The 20,142-nt window shown below is 45.8% G+C and overlaps 1 protein-coding gene across 17 annotated transcripts in view; it reads right to left on the bottom strand.

Annotated features, from left to right (window-relative positions):
- The window catches only part of RBFOX1 (RNA binding fox-1 homolog 1), a 1,966,619-nt gene that overhangs the window by 854,650 nt on the left and 1,091,827 nt on the right, over window positions 1-20,142 (bottom strand). For all 17 annotated transcript variants that reach the window (XM_075995067.1, XM_075995066.1, XM_075995073.1 and 14 more), the window contains one exon: window positions 17,266-17,313. In XM_075995067.1, the coding sequence (XP_075851182.1) occupies window positions 17,266-17,313 (48 nt within the window). The remainder of the gene's footprint in view (window positions 1-17,265; window positions 17,314-20,142) is intronic.

The raw sequence follows: 20,142 nt of genomic DNA, 5'->3' as shown, positions 1-20,142 counted from the left end.
ATTTTTTCTATATATTTTTAGTTGGCCAATTAATTTGTTTCTATTTTTGGTAGAGATGGGGTCTCACTCTTGCTCAGGCTAGTTTTGAACTCCTGACCTTGAACGATCCACCTGCCTCGGCCTCCCAGAGTGCTAGGATTACAGGCATGAGCCACACGCCCGCCCTTTTGCCCACTTTTTGATAGGGTTGTTTGATTTTTTTTCTTGCTGATTTTCATGAGTTCTAAATAGATTCCAGTTATCAGCCCTTTATAGGATGTGTAGGATGCGAAATTTTTCACCCATTCTGTAGGTTGTCTGTTTGCTCCCATGAAAAAAAATTAACTCATGTATGCTTCAATACACTTTAAAACACCATGTTATATCATTACCAAAACTGAAAAACTGTCTCATTTGCCATAAATAGATGGAGACTGTCAGACTAAGTGGGTTGAAAAAACAGAGCAATGTCCCTCAATTGTTAAGTCATGGCTGGACATTTTGTCTGTTTAAAGCCCTCGTGTTCTCTCTCTTTATTCAAAGAGATTAGCGAGGGTTAGAGAGGTGTCAGAGATCTAATAGCAACACACAGAGTCGTTCTCTTTGACATCTGAAAGACTGAAATGGGTTTGGAAGGGAAATTTTAGCCTCACTCTATGATTCAATTACATTACATGACACATCCATGCACCACGTCAAATGACTTCATCTATGAATGATGGGATGCATGCTACACCTGGAAACATCACCATAAGCCACTCATCTACCAAGCCTCACCCAGCCCCTGGACCGACTGCTTAACGGACCTTATCAACTATTCACAGTCAGTGATTAACTCCCAGAGCTTACAGCGGGCGAGATGTTAGCTCTTCCTGCAGTCAATCGGCCTGGGCCTCTACTCTGAGAGACACAGGGCTTAAAGGATTCCCCACATCAGTTCTCTTATGTCTTAGAAGGATCGTTTCCCAAAAGCACATCATTGAGGGAACCGCTAGTATACAACCCACTCTCAAAATAGAAACTCTTTTGTTGTCGGAAAACCTCTAAACAGATCTCTGTAATCTTTGGTTTCTCTATCTTTATTTATGTTTCTTAGATTTGCTTCTGTAAGAGTAAAACATACACGAGATTTTGAAGGCTTAGCACATACATATGTGCCTATATATACACTTTTGTGTACCTATATATAGGTGTGTGTGTATATATATATGTATTGTATAAATAATTTTACATTAATTACATGGTGAAATGATACTTTGGATATAAAGGTTAAATAAATTATATTATTAAATTTAATTTCATCTGTTTCTTCTTACATTTTTTTTAATGTTACCACTGAAAAATGTAACATGTGTAGCTGGCATTATATTTCTACCGGGCAACAGTGGGGTAGATGTTCTCTATAGTTCTTTACTGATTCATTATTCTAGTAACATATAAACATTCTTCCCTAAAATTGCAACAGCCTGTATAAATAGGCCCTTAATTTTACAGGGTAAAAGGCACTAGTAGACATATGAAAAGCACTGTCATCTCTATTCCATCTTCTTCTATATTAATACCTTGTATAATGATGTCAGAAGATACACAGCTCACTATCTTTAAAGTCAGAAAAGAGGAAAAAAGGATTTCAGGGCTCATATGTCTACGGATAAAGCAATCCAACTTTGGAGCAGTCCAAACTTGTTCCCTAATCAAAGATAGACTTTTAATGAGATTTTATCTTTGATTGAGAATGTAAGGCTGTAATGAACTGCTGGGTCATTACTCTGCTTCTGGGCTTAATTTTTATGTAATTCTAGCTCCCCGATGTTTTTGATATAAAGCTCTTAATTTATGCTGGAGGCTTAAAACTTTCTTATTTAGGGCCTTTTGATGTAGGTAGCCTTTTGGGGGCAATAAGTCCATTTTGAACTTAGAGTAATATTAATAAAATAGACCTCTAGTCTCCACAGAAGCATACCACACGTATCTACATCTTTATATATGTTTGTGTTTATGCAAGTGTCTCAGTCAGGTGTTACAACAAGGCCTTGAGTAATATCAGGTGTATTAATATCAGGTGTGTTGGATGCCATTCCTTCTGTGGTTTCTTAGAGTAGCTGGCAAATCCCTGGGCTCTGGGGTGGGGCGGACCTCTGCTCTAACCGTAGACCTGCCACCTGTCATCGCATGAGCATGGGACATTCATTTAAGGTTTCTGGGATTCCATCTCATCACCTGAAAAAAAAAAAGTGTCTATCTGTGTTTTAAAATAGGCAGATTAAACGAATCATGCTTGTAAAGCAATTAGCAAATGTCCTTGTAGGTAGAAAGTGTTTAGTACATAAAAGTCATTTTTATTCTTTTTGGAAGCATTTTTGTCTCCTGATTCTGTGCAGAAAGAAAACGAGTTAACATCTGGAAAGGCTTCAGGACTTTTCTTTATTTATTGATACGAAATATTTTACATATCTGTGGAACACGTGTGAGTATTAGTTACAGGTACAGAACATGTCGTGATCAAGCCAGAGTTTTCATCCCTGAGGTCAGAATCACCGTTTGGGTCCTTTCTGCCTCCTCTCTGGGCTGCGGTAACAGTCTCCTTGCGCCTGTATTTACTACTGGGAGGTGACCTTCAGCTGAGACTCACCTGGGGCAGGTGTGGCTGCTGTACAACAGAGGGTGTGACTTCCCATAACGTGGAGGGGGTGGCAAGGTATCCCACTCCCAGCCCACATTCCCCCCACACCCTTCTGATCATGAAGTCCTTCCTTTGAGCTCCCAGGAACTGTGAGTCTCACCTCTTAGTCTATTGTTCTCAAGCCTACCAGGGTGACCAAGAAACCCTCTCACCTGTGGTTGAAGGCCCTCTACAATCGGATCCCAGTGTGTGTGCACGTGTGTGTGCGTGTGTGCGTGCGTGTGTGTGTGTGTGTGTGTGTGTGTGTGTTGTGTTCTCTAGGCAGCGTCCCTCCACCTACATCTAATAACAACATCCCCACCTCGGCCTCCTTTCAGTTTTCCTTCTGAGAAACCTTTTCAGGACCTTTTTTTCTGTTAGGGAATTTCTCCCTTCCTGTTTCCCCGGGAGTCTGTGTGGAGCTGACACTTGTTTCAAGCTCCAGGTACTCACGAGGGTCCCACGTGCCAAATGCAGCTCTCCGCGCCTATGGTGCCAGGAGCGGTTCAGCAGTGGACACAGGACCCAAACCGGAACAAGCCCAGGACTTTCTCACCAAAGCGGTGGAAGGTAAGTCTGGAATCGATCTTCTGAGGCCATCGTGTTCCACGTGGGAAGAGCTCACCTGAAACGAAGCCAACTCCAAGACACACAGGACCCAGAGGTGGCGACCAGCATGTTCCAGAGGACCTGTGTGTGAGCACCTGCATTTAGCACGCGGAAGCCACATACCTCTGGATTTTCAGGTATGGAAATGTATCCATTTCCTGCGGCTGGCATAAAATTGCAGAAATATATTCTCTCAGGGTTCCAGGGGCCAGGAGTCTGAAGTCAAGGTATTAGCTGGGGTGTGTCTCCTGCCCTCTCCCTAGCTCCTGGTGGCCGCCACCAATCCCCGCTGGTCTCTGGTTTGTGGCAGCGTCACTCCAGCCTCGGCCCCCATCACCTCACAGCTTCTTCCCTGCGAGTCTGCGTCTCTGTGTCTCCAAATCTGCTTCTTATAAGAGCCCCGTCACTGGATTCAGGCCTGCCCCCGTCCAGGGCGACCTCCCTTCCGCCCGATTACCTGACCTGCAAAGACCCTATTTCCGAATAAGCTCGCACTCACGGGTACCTGGCGGGAGACAGGACTTCAGCGTATCTTTTTGGAGGCCGCCCTTCGCCCCGTGGCTGGGCGTTAATACCAATTTTAGCTTAAGTCGATCTGAATTGCATTTCTAGCACAACCGAGAGAGGGCTGAACTTCCCACTTCTTTTCTAAAGTAGGGACCCTAAAACACAATTTCCCTAATGTGTCTCTAAACGAAGTGATTCTGCTTGTATCGTTCCTCCCTTTCCGGAGCCTCTTTCCTTTGTCCTTTTCCTGTGCAGATACATTCCAGCCTGGCCAGTCTTTCAGGGCCGGCCTGGCCTGGCCCTTCCTCCAGCAAGTATTTATTGTCCTCTCAATGTCTCAAGTTAGTCTTCCCTGCATCACGGCCTTGGCTACCATCAGCCCCGTCCAGAGGTGTACGCCGGCCTTCCTGTGAATACCACCGTGCAGCTCGCCTCCCCGCCAGGCCATACGCTGCTTCCCTTGCATTGTCCCCAGCCTGTTCTCTGTGCCACCCACTCTGCTGGGTACACAGGGCGTGGAGCCCCTGCCCCCCATGAAGCTGACGGTCCGGCACATCAGCCCCGAATTTCATTTATTTGTGCTCGATACATGTCGGAATGAGTGACACTTCCAGCATTGTGCATGGGTACGGGTGGCCGCTGGGGATGAGCCAGGGGACAGGGAAGACACAGGCTTCGGGGTAGGAGGAGGGTAGAGACTAGGCAGCGAGCAGCCAGGGTGGGTTAGAGATCAGTGATCACCTGGAAATCGTGCCTCTGTCTGGTGTAGACAACTGTTGCTTTGACCTGACCCACATCCACTCCAACTCTCGGAAGAAGCACGATGGGTTTTCTTTGGGGGGCTGTTTTCCCCCAGTTATGGTTCCGCATCATTACTGCTGGGCCAGCATCATGTCAGCACTCCGGGCACGAGGGCACGAGCTGGGCTTGGTTGGCCGACACCCTAATCCCCCCGTCTGAGCTCTAGGGGGGTTCGGTTTAGTCAATGGGTCCTAGGGGCAGGGTGGAGGGCCCGTGACCCACGGCATCAGAGAAGGAGCACCTAAGAAATTTGCTTAAGTTAGGACTGTTTGGGCAAAGGAGCTGTCTTTCTCCTGGGGCTGCTGAAGTGGTAGAACGGAAGCCTGGAGCTTCCGTTCCAGACAGAGGCACGATTTCCATCTGTCTCCCCATGTCACAGCAGTGAAGCCAAACACGAGGAAAGCAGAGAGCAGTCAGTCACGGAGGGAGGAGGGGGAAGTTTCCTACAGAACCAGTGGAGCGCTGGGATCCAGGAGAACTAAAGTCAATTAGTTTGTGTGCCAGCCTGAGACTCTGTCACATAAAACAGAATTCCTCACTGATTTTTTTTCCTTTAATTTTCTTTCTCTCTCTTTCTCTCCCCCCTCTTTCTCTCTCCACTCTCTACCACCCCAAAATAACTATACTTTTTCTTTTTTATGCATAAAACAATTCTAAGTATATAGTTATTTTATATTTTATGCCCATTTCTCCAATAGACCCTAAGCCCCATGGTGGGAGATGCCAAGAAACTGTGTGTTTCAATGACCCTTGTATTTCCAGTGACTCACAAATAGAAATTTAACACAAGATAAATATCTATTGCTCTCTAATGCTACCTTAACCTCTAATCCTAGTGTAACTGGATGAGATGAACCTACAGTCTTAGAAGTTGAATGTGATTAATAACTATTGCATAATCTTCGCCAACTCCAAATGATGTCTAAACCTTTAATAGAATGCACAAGCAAACCTATGGCCAACCAACTTAAAATCAGCTGTTTGATACTGATACTTCATAGTTGTCATCATTATCTACCCAGTCCTGTCAACGGTTTTAAAGACAATTTGGAACGTGAGAACAGGATGAATGTTAAATGACACACAATTTTATGGACTCTCAGAATTGTTGGAATAGGTCGATATGAACAAAGGGGTCTAACTTGTTTGGAAGAGCAGCCCTAGAAGGGTATCTGTGAGCAAGGTGAAGCAGAGACTTGAAGTTATTTCCTCAGTAATTATAACAAAATAGATTTCTGATAAAATACATATATCTGCCCCCCCCCCTCAAATTAAGGGATGAAACTGATCCTATTTAAAATAGACAGTTATGTTTTAAGGATATAAGTAGTTGCTTTAATTTCATGAATAGCCATAGGTCTGGAGACTCCTGCAACATAAAGAAACTTCTACCCAGTGAACTGAAGGGTGAGAGTTGGGGAGGCCTGCTCACAGGCTCCTGCAGGCTGCCGTTTGGGGAATCACCCCATCTCTCAGTCTCCAAGTTGCCGACAACCCCGGCAGGTCCTGCTTCAGCAAACACGAAGCCACGTCCAAGCTAGAGAACCTTCCCCCTCCTGAATCAGCATCTAGGATGGACGTGTGCCCAGCAGATCCAATCGGGTAACAACCCGGAGAACTCTACTCCTGCTTTTTCACAATCGAACAGGACTTCTATCTAGGGCTGTCCTAACAAGAGTCATCATCCACTTCCTGTGTTTGCTCCCTTGGTGATATTTCGCCCGAGTTGTGTGTTGTCTCGTGTGGAGGTCGTTTCCATCTATGAACTTGTAATTCTCAGCAGGGATATCGATTGTTTGTCATGATCTCTATTGGTGTGGCCTTCAGCAACATCACTGCTATTAACAACTACTCACTGAGTAACTGTGTGCTGGGAACCGGACTGGTAATTTAGATATATTATGGATAAGACTCATAGTGACCTTAAGAGGTAGGTGGTACCATCATCGTTTCTTTACAGAAGAGGAATCGGACGTGCAGTAAGGTTAAGGAACTTGCCCAAACTCGATCCTACACTGAGCCCTAGATGGAATCTCCAGCAGACTCCTTCCACTCTTCTACTATGTCTTACTTTTTCTAATCCTCCATTCACAAACTAATGAAATTATATTTGAATATAAACATAAATATCTTTTCCCATGGAAATTTTGTGCATGGTCATAATTAGAAGCACACCTGATTTTGTGGGATGTGTGGTCATTCAACATTATATCAGTTATTACTCCATGGACCTGGGAAACAAGCATATTCATCATTTTCAATGGCTGCACCATACTCCACCATGTTCTGAATTCAACATAATAAGTCATTCCTTTAAGTTGTTGCCAATATTTTGATATTACTAGTTAAAGAACAATGGTGGCTTTGTTCGTGAGCCCTTTGTTTCTAGTAGGACTGGGATGGTAAGGAAAAATGAGTAAAGACTGGGTCAAAAGAAATAATTATCTGTTCACAGGTATGTGCACTCTGGGTTTTAAATGGTTTCCACCAAATCGCAACATTCCCAAGTAAAGAACCTCACCAGGATGGGAAGAGATAGTGCTCTTATTTGATGTTAACAGGGCTACCTTAGCAGGTGAACACTGATATATCACACGGCTTTAATTTGCATTTCATACAGCTGTCAAGGAAAGGTGTTTGCTGTGTGTTTGTAGTGATGACTGCTTCTGGGTCTATGTTCTGAGATAGATCCTTAGCTCTTGGACTTTCATGATTTCCCCATGAAAACATTCCTGTCATGGGGCAAAATTAATGTGTCAATTTGTGAGTTGATAAATTAGATCAACAGAAAAATTCAATCTGAATAGACAAAATTAAAATTGTATTTTTCCTCATTGCAAGTTAGTGTGCTATTTTGAGGGGGCATAAAAGTTGGCTTAAAGTTTTCCAATTACTCCTTTGACTTAGTTCTCTACTCACCGTGGGTGCCAGCTGCTCACCTGGACCAGGTGGCTGAGAAGGGCTGTCAGCCTCCCTGGCCAAGGTGGATCCTGCCTGCCTGACACATGCCGAGCATTTGTTTTCCCCCTTGATCTCTTAACCAAAGCCAGAACTTCTTGAGCTTCAGGTTTTTTTCTGTTCTACAGGGTCCGTCCTCCAATCCACCCAGAAAAAAATTTTGGTTATAAAGTGAATATGAAATTTGCTAAGAAGGTAGATCTTAAGTGTTCTCACCACACTCACGCACACAAAACAAGAAGAAAATGGTAACTATACACACGAGGTAATGATTGTGTTAGCTTGATTATAGTGATCATGTCACAGTGTCTATGGGTCTCGAGGCATCAAGCTGTACACCTCAAACATATACACTGTTTGTCAATCATACTTCACTAAAAGCCGGAAAAACAAAGAAAATATGAGAAACCTCCAGCCAATCTGAAAATTCTGATAGCTTTTAGCTTAAAAGGGCCAGAGTAAGAGACAATACATCTTTGATGACTCGATACAAAAATAAATCCTAATCTATAACCATCCAAAAAAGACTAGTAAATTGGTAAAAACTCAGTGTAAGAAGTGCACGAGTGTTTGTGTGATGCGTGTGTGTGTGTGTATGCTTTCCCCAACCTGCCCTCAGATTCTGTTGTTATTGTATCAGGTTCCATCAAAAATTATTTCAGCAACCTAGTTGCTGAGATGGATGGCGTAATCCCGGGGTTTTCTGACCTTGATCAACATGAAGAAAATTTCAGCTGAACTGTGCAAAAGTGCTGGGACAACATAAATCACTTTTGGACAGGGCAGGCTTTCTGTCTAAAGTGTGAAGCCACCCAATCACGTATCAAGAAGTGGGATAATAAAACCCACCAACTGAAGAGACAGAAAAATTAATTAACACCCACTCTACTCATCCCACAAAAAGCCACTGCCATTTTTTTTTTTTTTGAGATGACAAAACCATCGTGGAAAAATAGCTATGCACTTGATTAAGTGTTGCCTAAATGCATTTTAATTCAGAGTTTAAAGAAAGAAGTATCTCTAAAAATTACACAAAAGAATAGACTTGCTTTTTTTTTAAGTAAAACAAATGGAAAATGAAAATAATAGCTATAATTAATGGTATTAAAATGTAAGTGATTCAGCCCCAATTAATACATAATTGCAAAGAGATGACAGATAGCATTGTAGAAAAATCACCCTTTTTAAATTAAGATATCAAAACATAACCCTAATAATCTGAGGACGATGTCAGGTACATTATCACCATAATACAATCAATAGAGTAGGCTTCTCAGGAGCCTAGGAAAGTGTTATCTGCACATGCCTGATATAAGCTCTTACGTGTCAAATTGCTTTTAAGCCATGCACTATCCAGGAACATGCCAGTGCCTTGTTAGGCTGCAAACCCATAACATAAGGGAAATAGGCATGTTCTACAACAACACAAGCATCTTTGGGCTTAAACACAGAGCATCTGGCTTTGTTCCACTCATCACTTGCCAGATTCTGTGCCAGAAACAAACAACCTATACCTGGCACACATGCGGTAGCTCCCATTCCTTCACCCTTGGCAGACATCGCTAATCAATCAAGCACTCTTTCTGGTAGAACCCAGATACCACCATCTCCGGCTCCTCAACAGGGCAGTCTATGCAGCCACCATCAATCGGAGTTGACACCAGAGATTTCAGTCTGTTACCAACCACTGGTCAACAAATTTAACTGTGCTTTCCAACCGTGTTTATGCCTTCACTCAGACTGCTAAGTACCCACAGAATACACAATACCCTAGGAGTGGCACTGGGGACCTAGTATCTAGTTTGAGCTTTGTAATTTACTTTGCTATTTTCTTTTTTTAATTTCGGCACATTATGGGGGTACAGATTTTAAGGTTTCAATAAATGCCCATTCCCCCCCTCCCCCCACAAGTCTGAGTCTCCAGCATGACCATCCCCCAGATGGTGCACATCTCACTCATTATATATGTATGTACCCGCCCCCCTCCCCCCTCCCACCTGTCCAATACCCTATTATTGTAGTACCTATGTGTCCACTTAGGTGCTGCTCAGTTAATACCAATTTGCTGGCGAGTAAATATGGTGCTTGTTTTTCCATTCTTGGGAAACTTCACTTAATAGTATGGGTTCCAGCTCTAACCAGGAAAATATAAGATGTGCTATATCACCGTTGTTTCTTAGAGCTGCTTCTCTGCATCATTCCAATTTTAGTATATGTGCTGCCGAAGCGAGCACTACTTTGCTATTTTCTTAACTGGTCCTAGATGTATCTTCTCTGATTCCACAGAAGATCTAAGAAACTGAGTCAAAGATTAAAGGGAGTAGGAAAAAAGCAAATATAAGTGTGAAAATAAGGCAGCTCGCACTTATGGAAGGCATAGCCTATACCCCACCAGAATGCCGAGTACCCTAAGTATGTTAGTGAACGGGGTCCCACTGTGACCCCAAAAACTGCTGTCTCCTCCTTTCCATTTGACATGAGAACTTAAGCAACTGAGAGGCTAGATAACCAGGAAATGGCCAAGCTGGGGTTCAAACCCAGGCCTCTGAGAATCCCACGCCGAAGCTCTTAGCAACTCTGTTTCGCCTGTGATTCTTCCGGACCGGCTTTCCCAAAGCCAACCTCAAGGCCGACGGGAGGGTGTGTATCCGACAAACGGCCCGATCCACCTCAACGGTGTCTCACTGCACTGTCTGCATTCTGTCTGTGCCCGTGACACCCCAGAGCATCCCAGCATCCCTCATCATGTCATTCCAGTTTCTGGGCCATCGGAGGCTGGCTCAACTCAAGACCACATCAACCTTGGAAGCTCTGCCAGTTTCTACCTGCCCCAACGCCCGCCTCCCCCAGCCCAACACCACCACCGCCCTCCAATTTTCCTAAAATAAATGAGAGAGGGAAGTATGAGTAACGCCTCCTTTGCAAAGCTCAGGAAAAGAGTTCACCTGCAGAGGAAACATGAAAGGCAGGTGCAGAGACCTGTCCTGGAGTAAGGAGCTCTTGTCTACAAAAATAACTCTCCGTCACGCTGGGAAGTGAAGCACGAGCTGGAACCACGGGCGCTTTGATGATTCCCAGGGCCAGACCCCTGAAGGGCCCCGAGATAAGACCCTGAGTTTGACTGATTAAGAGGAAATTAAATGCAGGGACACATCGCAGAATGGCATTTAGCACTTGGTCCAGGTTATTTCTGTTCTATTCAGGGCTTTGTTGTAATAATTCTCATCAGTAGAGCTACCATGTAGCCATGTGCCAGCCACTGGGGGTGTCGAGCATTAGGGGCATCTACCGCTTTTTCCTGTGCAGCAGCCTTGGCAGAGGTAGTTGCTGCCTACTAGTTAACAGTCGCACACAGACTTCCTGGGTTTGAGTCCCATCTCCGCACTCACTACCTAGGGGATCTCAGGCACGTTTGGTACCCCCCCCCTTCGTTTTGTTTTGACAAAACAAAAATGGTATATATTTAGGGTGTACAACATGATGTTTTCATATATTTACACACTGTGAAATTACCACAATCAAGCTAGCTAACATATCCATCGCCTCGCACAGTTACTTTGTGTATGTGTGTGTGTGAGAACACTTGATATCTATCCTCTTACCAGATTTCAAGTATAAAATACACTAACTACAGTCGCCATGCTGTCCACTGGTTTTCCAGAGACTAATCATCTTATAGCTGAAGATGCGTGCCTTTGGTCAACGCCTCCCCTTTCCTCCACCCTCCCCCCAGCCACCGGCAAACATCGCTCCACTCCCTGCTTCTGGGAGCTCCACTCTCTTAGATCCCACGTGCAAGTGAGACCCTGCGGTCCCTGTCTGTCTGAGTCTGGCTTACTTCGCTTGGCATGATCTCCTCCATGTTCACCCATGTTGTTGCACATGGCACAATGTCCTTCTTTTTTTAAGGCTGAATGATATTCCATTTTCGAATTCCCATGTGATTCAGCCATCCCACTTCTGGGCATGCATCAGAGCGCATAGCATCACTATCGCAGAGAGACGCCTGCACTCTCATGTTGTCCCATCACCCGTCATTGCAGAGGGAACACCTGGCTAGCTACCAAGCCCTGTGACTTCTCAGCGTCCCGGCTGTCCTAACCTTGTTCTAGCCGAATTCCTCACTGCCCCCTGCACTCACCCAAGGCCAGCCTCTGGCTCAGCGCTGTGCCCTCTGCCTCTTCCCTGGTGACTTCCTCATTGGCTGGGTTAGTCATACAAAGTTTAAGCACCTTTGTGGTCCCGGGCAATTCTCACCCCATCCAGCAAGGACCTGCCTCAACCCATTGGCACAGCAAGAAATACCCTTCATCATCTGCTACCTACTCACTGTTGTATGCTCCCTTTGGCCACCCTGGGCCATGCACGACAGACCGGAATCTTCCCTAAACATGCCACGTTGTTTTACACTTCCGTGTGTTTGCCCATGTTGTTCCCCCTGGCACGAGGGCCTTGGGGAGACCTAACACCCCTGGGTATACGGGAATGAGATCTCTTCCCAACCTGCAAGTCTCAAGTCATGTAAGTCTCTGGAATCTTTTCTGCATCCGTGCTTTCCTTGGCCCGCACATGGTGTTTTAAAAATCAGTGGTTTTATAGTAAAAAAAATAATCCAGATTTCTAGATTACCTTAGAAAAGGGTAACCTATACTCCACATGGCCACCTTTACCTGGATAATAGCTCCCAGAAGGTGGGGCCATGTCCTCCAGGCCCCCACAGTCCACACTGCCTCTCATTACCCCACACTCACTCCCCTCCTCCCTGCACCAATGTCTGCTCCCTGCCTCGACTGGCAGACAAATGACTCTGCTATTTCCTGACCTATGCCAAGCTTCTCCTCCTCTGTGGAATATCTCCAAGGCCTACAGGAACCCACTTCTCTGAACTCCCACCAGACTTTCTGGGGACTCATGTTAGAAGATGAATTTCATTATAAACAACATGGAATGCCAATAGGTATGGACGCCAGCAAAAAATAAAAGTAGCCACAGCTGATTGAGTTCTTAGTTTGTACAAACTGTAAAAGGTATTCACACCAGGCATCATATTAACTGCTTTGCACTAGCATCAGTTCCTCAGGTGAACATTTCATGTGGGTTTTATTATCCCCAATTTACAGGTGAGTCAATGGAGGCTGATAGAAGGTAAAGAAGCTTCGCAAGGTCACAGAGCTGCTACGTGGGAGAGCTGGGAGTGAAACCCAGGACTTTACTGCTCTGAAGTCTAGGCTCTTAACCACCACCTCTGTATACGTTTGGGTTTTAAGCACAGAATTTCTAACCCCTGCATATATCCTGCTGAAACTGCCAAAGCAGAACCAGGTCTTTGGAGACCGAAGCCAGAACTCCACCTCCATCGCTACTGTCTCTCATCCGCACGGCCAGAAGACATCCTGGCACCCTGTGCTCACAGAGGGGCAGGATGGGCAAGACCATGAAGACTCCCCTCCGTGAGCAAGCCGGGGCTGCAAGGGGGGAGCCGCAAGGTTGCCCACGTTGAGGACCAGATCACTTACTCAGCAATGAATGAAAGCACCAGTCCAGGCACAAATTCATCCACTGGGAAGTTCGATTCGCATACACTACAAATTTAATCCTTGGCTTTTTGTGTGAGGCAGGGCAAAACTGGAAGAACGAACCCAGACTCTGGAGCAAGAACCTCTCAGTTTGAATCCTGGCCTCCTGATGCAACTTGAAAGATCTTGGGCAAGGCCACCTAACCTCTCTGAGCTTCCGTTTTTTTGTTTTTCCCCTGTAAAATGGGGGCGACGATGGCACCTGCCACACATGGCTGTTGCGAGAGATCAGAGGCAGTGGGCATGAGAGTAAGAATTGTAAGACGACTGGTCCAGAACTCTCGGCGTTGAATACGGCGCGGTGGCGTCTGCCCCCCAACCACAGCTTAGGTCCGGCCCAGTCTGAAAGTCGCCGTAACTTTGAAAGCCACTCCAACAACTTCCGTGCAATTTCACAGAAGGCCTGGAACTGCTTAGCCACACCAGGCCGGGCGGTAAGTGAGAGGAGGAAGCCCTGTCTGTGTTTACAGCCTATGACAAACGGGCTCCTGTCTCCGCCTGACAGATCCTCCCCCGGACTGACCCAGCAGCCTCTGCTCTCATCTCCTGAAACGCAGTCTTCATCATAGCGCTGAAATTCAGATGCGTTTCACACCACAAGTAGAAAATGAATCTCAATGCCTCAGTTCCCCAGCAGAAACACGGGTGCTGTAAATGCCAAACGCGTGCGGCTTTGCGAGGCCACGTGGCCGCTCCCAGGCATGGGTCACCCCCCCTCCCCTCTGCTAAATCTGCCTCGGCTCCACGTGGTCACCTGGCGAGGGCGGGGGCGGAGAGGGGGGGACAATCGTGCTCTCGCTTTGCATTTAAGGGAGGAAATCTCCACCAACCCCTCAAGATTTCTTGTGACGCCCTCTGAAAGATTTTAAGAAACGGCCAGGAACCCATCCACGCACAGGTAACGCTAGTAGGGGCCCTGCTCATCGGCAGGCTTAGAAGCAAAAGGGAAACATAAAAAACAAACAAACAAACAAACAAACAAACACATTCCAACAGACATTATGAATCTCCCCACACACAACCAGGCAAGGTTTTCCAAATGACAATTAGCATTCTGTCAGCCTGATAGAAAACAGGCTTCTAGGATAAAGAAAAATCAAAAAACAGGAGAAGGAAAAAAAAAAATCCTCTCCTTCCGCTAGTAGTCTCCGATGGAGCCCAGACCGTGTGCGGCCCGGCACGGTCTCCTGGCTCTTCATTAGCACGAGGGCTCTCTACAGCTCTTGAAATCCACGGTTCATCTTCCATCATTATAGCCGGTTTGGGATTCAAGGGGGAAATGACTGGTCTCAAGGTAAACGGTCTACCGAATGGCAGGGAATGGGAACGAGGCAGGCGGCCGCAGAGGTTCTGTTGGACTCTACAGGAAACCGGAGATTTTGTGCTTTCTAAAATTCTTCTATCAAGAAGGTCATCAAATATATACGGCTCTGATTCCAAGGGGCGGAAGGGGCAAGATACGTAACCTCAACATTTATACCCCCATAACATGCTGAAATTAAAAAAAAAAAATTTAAAAAAAAGTCAATCAAGGTACAAAGATGTAGATGGAAGTGCACAGATATGCCCCCCGACACAGAATATACGGAACAGACACAGACAAGAAGGGGAGGTAGAAGAAAAAAGGAAAAGCAAGAAAGTTATCCTCGGGCAGCGTCTGGTGCTACGGGGCCCTGCTAAGCGCGCTGAGCGACAGGAAACGGAGCTTCACAGAGCACGCCGGCTCTCCTTCGGAGCACTCAGTGGTCGTAAAATGCACACGGGCCAAGGGGCCGCTGCTTCAGAGACAGGTTTCCTGATTATTTTGGCACCTCCGCTGTCTCTTGTCACTTCAATTCCACTTTATCAAATTACCGATTTTGCCAGAAGCACTTGGATTAAATGGAGAGGGACACACACACACACACACACACACACACACACACACACACAGGAGCAAGTGTCATCGCTTCAGCGGTGAAATTTCATAATTACACGTCAGCGCGGCAGAAGGACCGGAGTGCGTCCTCGGAACTGGATGGCCACCACTCCGGCAGCTTCAGCTGCCGTCTCCCTCCCGCGTGGCCTCACGCCGTGTCACTGTGCCGGGGGGAGGGGGCGCGGGGTGCTCTTTTGCTGGGGGAGGGGCGATGCTGACCCTCTGGGATGCCTCTTGACTTTGCCATTAAGAGAAAGGACTCCAATATAGACAGCAGCTCCCAAAACCTCACCCCCGACTTCTAGCGACACGGAGAGGCCCAGCGAAGCCAAAGCCTTCCTATCAGATTCACCACATTACTAAGAATTTTGTTTTTTAAAGAAAGAAGAAAGAAAAGTTCCCCCCTTTAATAGAGGGAATAAAAAAATCTTTAGAAAGTAAGACAGTGAGAATTTGCAATTTGCAGTAGGCTTTTTTTTTTTTTTTTTAAATCGCCAAGAGTCATCACCAATTACTGCAGCCAAATGTTTGGTAAGTTTTCTATCAGTCATGCGAGCTCAAGTTGAGAACATAACTGCACAACCCTTCAGCCTCAGAAATGAGGCTTCCTTTGAAGCATGTAACTCAACCCAACAATATATGAAAACACATAAAATGCACATATGTGTGTACACATGTATGTATGTGTTCCCCCTTTTAGAGAAGAGCTGAAATCGTGCACGGAGTGAGCTCACGTGATGACGTCCCTCCACCAGTGAGCATCCCGGAGCGGCCCAGACCTGGGCCATCGTTATCACCACCATGGAAGAGCCAAAGGCAGTTTGGGCAGGTGGGACAGAGCCCACCCAGAACGCACCCTGGCTGCCCACTGCCCTTGTTGGTAATGGAGCTGAGTGGTTCTCATAGCATCACTTCTATGTGATCTTTCAAACCCTACTGACAAATTAAAAGAAAAAAAAAATACACCAGACAGTAACATGCTTATGAATTCCATAAAAGTCCAGGGGAAGTGGAAATATCCTGAACTCTGGAAGCAGGTCTGGGAACACGCTAAGTACAGGGCAGGGCAGAACACTGATGAAATACTTTGGACACGTGTTTCACCTAAACAGCAACTCCATCTGTCCAACCCACAGAATGCACAAGTGCACGTATAGCAGCACGCAAGCACGCAGTGAGTGCAGACGTGAACTGCAATGCCGTTGCCTACAAACTGGAGCAACGCCCAAACCTAAGCTGGGATCACGCAGTTTGAATCTAAGCTACCGTATCATTATTCCTTCCGACACGAGGAGATTAACACTCCCTAAAATAATGCGTGGCGACCACTTTTCGTTTAAAAGCAAATTTTGTTTTGAAAAGTCCTCAACCACCTTATTAATCGGCAGACGTACCTGGGCCGTCCTCAGATCAGAGCTGCAAACCTCTGCTTGAAATAATAACCCCATTTGACAATAATGGTAGTGTTGAAAAGAGAAGCATCTTTCAAAACCGTGGAATGATGTCAAAAGTAGCCGGGAGGTATGTACTCTCCATTCACTTGTTTGACCTCTTTGGATATAAGGCATGAAGGGTAAAATCTGATCTGTGGGGATGTGCTTTGCCACAGAAACTTCTGTGAACCCTTGTCAATAAAGAGATGCTGTGAAAATGTTAAAGAACAATTGTTTAACAGTGGCTTTTCCTGAGGGCTTCCACGCCAAGTGTAACAAGATAAATGGGGGGAGGGGGGAACTCTGTCTAAATATGCAGGAAATGACCTTTGCCCCTTAATGTCAAATGCACATATGAATGTGTCATGATGGAAATTGAGGCTTTTTTTCAAGTCCAAGTGATGAATCAGATACATACGGACACACCCTGAGAAGCCCAATATAATATATAGTCTATAATACATGTAACATTTTATATTTTTACATATATAGTAACCAGCAGCAATATTCAACTGAAATGTGAGACAAGTTATAGGATAAAGGAGTTATTTTCCTGAGAAGAAGGCTTTGACTAAAGGAAACTCAGCACCCAAGTTTTTGCAGCCTTAATTGCACACTCTTCACTGAAGCCATCAGAAATAACGCAGATTGCAAGGGAGTGGGGAATGCCAAAGGTTTTTAAGTGTGATTGTCTTTAAATGTCTGACAGCCCATGAGTCACCTGCTAAGCATCACCCAGCGAGACATACCTTAAACACTCGGGTCAAAATCACAGAGTTCTTGTTTTGCTCGAAACCCAAATGATGAGAAATATCAACTCACCTTTCTGTCTTCTATTTCCACGCAGGTATTGCAGTCTCCTTTGATATCCTGCAAGGAGGAGAAAAGAGAGAGAAAGGACAGGAGTCAGACTTATGGTCAGAGAACATTTAGTGGTGTCGTTGAAATGCCCTTTAAAATAATAAAGGGCTCCCACTCCTAACAATTCTTTCTCGAGTCATTGCTCTTTATGGTGCTTATGGAGGTGCATGCCGCGGCATTTGCATTAGAGACATATGGATGTTATAAGTGAGCTGCATGACATGCAGATGCAGGGTGAAGGCGATGGCTATGGATCAGAGGCCACAAGAGAGGAGGTGACGGCTCATAAAATAACCCGCCCGAATACCTTTGCTCGTATCAGCACAGACTGCCTTTAATCGGATTTAATGTCTCTCACATTCCAAATTTAGCACAGTCAGATCTACCTTGTTTCAATGAAAAACCACCACTACTTATTTTTCATCCTTGCATCCATGCATCCACCTACCCAGCTATCCATCTAATCTTTCATCCATCCTCCATCTGTCCATTCATCCACTCATCCACCAATCCATCCATCTTCCATCCTTCCTCCATCCATCCATCCAAATTCCATCCATCCATCCCTCTACCCACTCACCAATCCATCCAATCATCCATCCATCTTCCATCCTTCCTTCCTCCATCCATCCATCATCTATCCATCCATCCATCTACCCACTCACCAATCCATCCAATCATCCATCTATCTTCCATCCTTCCTTTCTCCATCCATCCATCATCTATCCATCCATCCATCTACCCACTCACTAATCCATCCAATCATCCATCTTCCATCCTTCCTTCCTCCATCCATCCATCATCTATCCATCCATCCATTTACCCACTCACCAATCCATCCAATCATCCATCTATCTTCCATCCTTCCTTTCTCCATCCATCCATCATCTATCCATCCATCTACCCACTCACTAATCCATCCAATCATCCATCCACCTTCCATCCTTCCTTCATCCATCTACCCACTCACCAATCCATCCAATCATCCATCCATCTTCCATCCTTCCTTCCTCCATCCATCCATCCATCTACCCACTCACCAATCCATCCAATAATCCATCCATCTTCCATCCTTCCTTCCTCATCCATCCATCTACCCACTCACCAATCCATTCAATCATCCATTCATTCTCCATCCATTCTCCATCCTCCATCTGTCTACCCATCCAATCATCTACCCGTCCATCCATATTTATTGCATACCTACTTTTTATGCTTTTCTTTTCCTATTGTTCTAGGATAGGAAGGTGAAAAAATCATGGTTCCTACCCTCAAGGAACTCACTAGTTAGAATGACAGACACATTCCCACAAGCAATTGCGACAGGAATTCACTCATTCCAATGAAACGTCCTCAGCACCTACTGCCTGCCTGGCCCTGCCCAAGGCCTGGAAGACTCAGTCATGCTCGACACACCTGGAGGCCCTGCCCTGGTGAGGGTCACCTTCTGCTGGAAAAGACAGACAATAAAAAGCGCACCCACGTAAATAGAATTCAGAAAAGTATAGGTACTATGAAGAAAAACAAAGCCTGGATGAAGGGATGGGAAACTGAGAGCATGGGATACGATTTTACGTATAAATAGAGGCGGCACCTGAGCGAAGGGCTTGAAGGAAGTTAGAGGGTGAGCCAAGGAGCCAACTAAGGAAGAGGACCCAGATGAGGGCAGAGCGAGTGCAAAGCCCCAAGTGGGAAATGCATTGGCCACACAAGGAGATGGAGGTCTCCATGGCTGGGGAGCAGTGAGAGAGGAAAATAGGGACATGAGATCAGAGGAGGATGTTTGCTTTTATTCTGAGAGTGGTGCAGAACCTCTAAGTTGTCTTATTGCAAAATACACATGGCATTTACCATTTTGCCATTTCTAAGTGCACCGTTCAGTGGCATTAACTACAATCGCATTGTTGCGCAACCATTGCCACCATCATCCATCTCCAGAACGTCTTCATCTTCCAAAACTGTCCTCATTAAACAACAATGCCCGTTCTCCCTCTCCCCAGCCCCGGCAACCACCCTCCCACTTTCTGTCTCCATCAGTCTGGCTACTCTAGACAGCCTGCTTTATCACCCTGCTAGGAATGCCGTGACAAAATACCACACAACTGGGGGCTCAAACAACAGAAATTAATTTTCTCCCAGTGATACAGGCTGGAGGTTCAAGTTCTGCCTGGGTTCCTGGTGAGGGCTCTCCTCCTGGCTTGCAGATACTGCCTTCTCACTGTGCCCGCACAGAAAGAGACTGACTTGGGGTCTCTTCTTCTCCTAAGAACACCTCTCCTTCTGGATGAGGATCCCACCCTTGCAACCTCTGCTAACCTTAATTACCTCCTCAAAGGCCCAATATCCAATCACAGCCACACTGGCGGTCAGGGCTTCAACACAGGAATTTTCGAGGGGCACGATTTAGCCCTAACACTTGTGTAAGTGGAATCGTACAATACCTGCCCTCCCGTGCCTGGCTAATTCCACTTAGTTTCATGTTTCAAGGCCCATCAATGTGGGAGCACGTGCCAGAGTTTCAATCCACCTTCAGGCTGAACAACACTCCACTGTGTGGATACATCACCTTTTGTTTACCCACTCCTAAGTGTCATCCGTCCATGGACAATTGGGTTGCTTCTGCTGCTATGAGCATGGGTGTAACTGCTGAATCCCATGCTAATTCTACATTTAAGTTTTTGAAGACCCTATACTGTTTTCCACAGCTGCTGCACCCTTTTATATCCCCCCAGTAGTGCACTAAGGGTTCGAATCTTTCCACATCCTCATCAGCACTTGCCGTTTTCACTCGATGGATTTGAAAAGAAGATAGGCATGATCCGATTTCTGTTCTAACAG

This window comes from Microcebus murinus, chromosome 19, assembly GCF_040939455.1.
Source record: "Microcebus murinus isolate Inina chromosome 19, M.murinus_Inina_mat1.0, whole genome shotgun sequence".
Lineage (NCBI taxonomy): Eukaryota > Metazoa > Chordata > Mammalia > Primates > Cheirogaleidae > Microcebus > Microcebus murinus.
The sequence above is the reverse complement of the archived record's forward strand: the minus strand, read 5'-3'. Positions and strand labels throughout refer to the sequence as shown.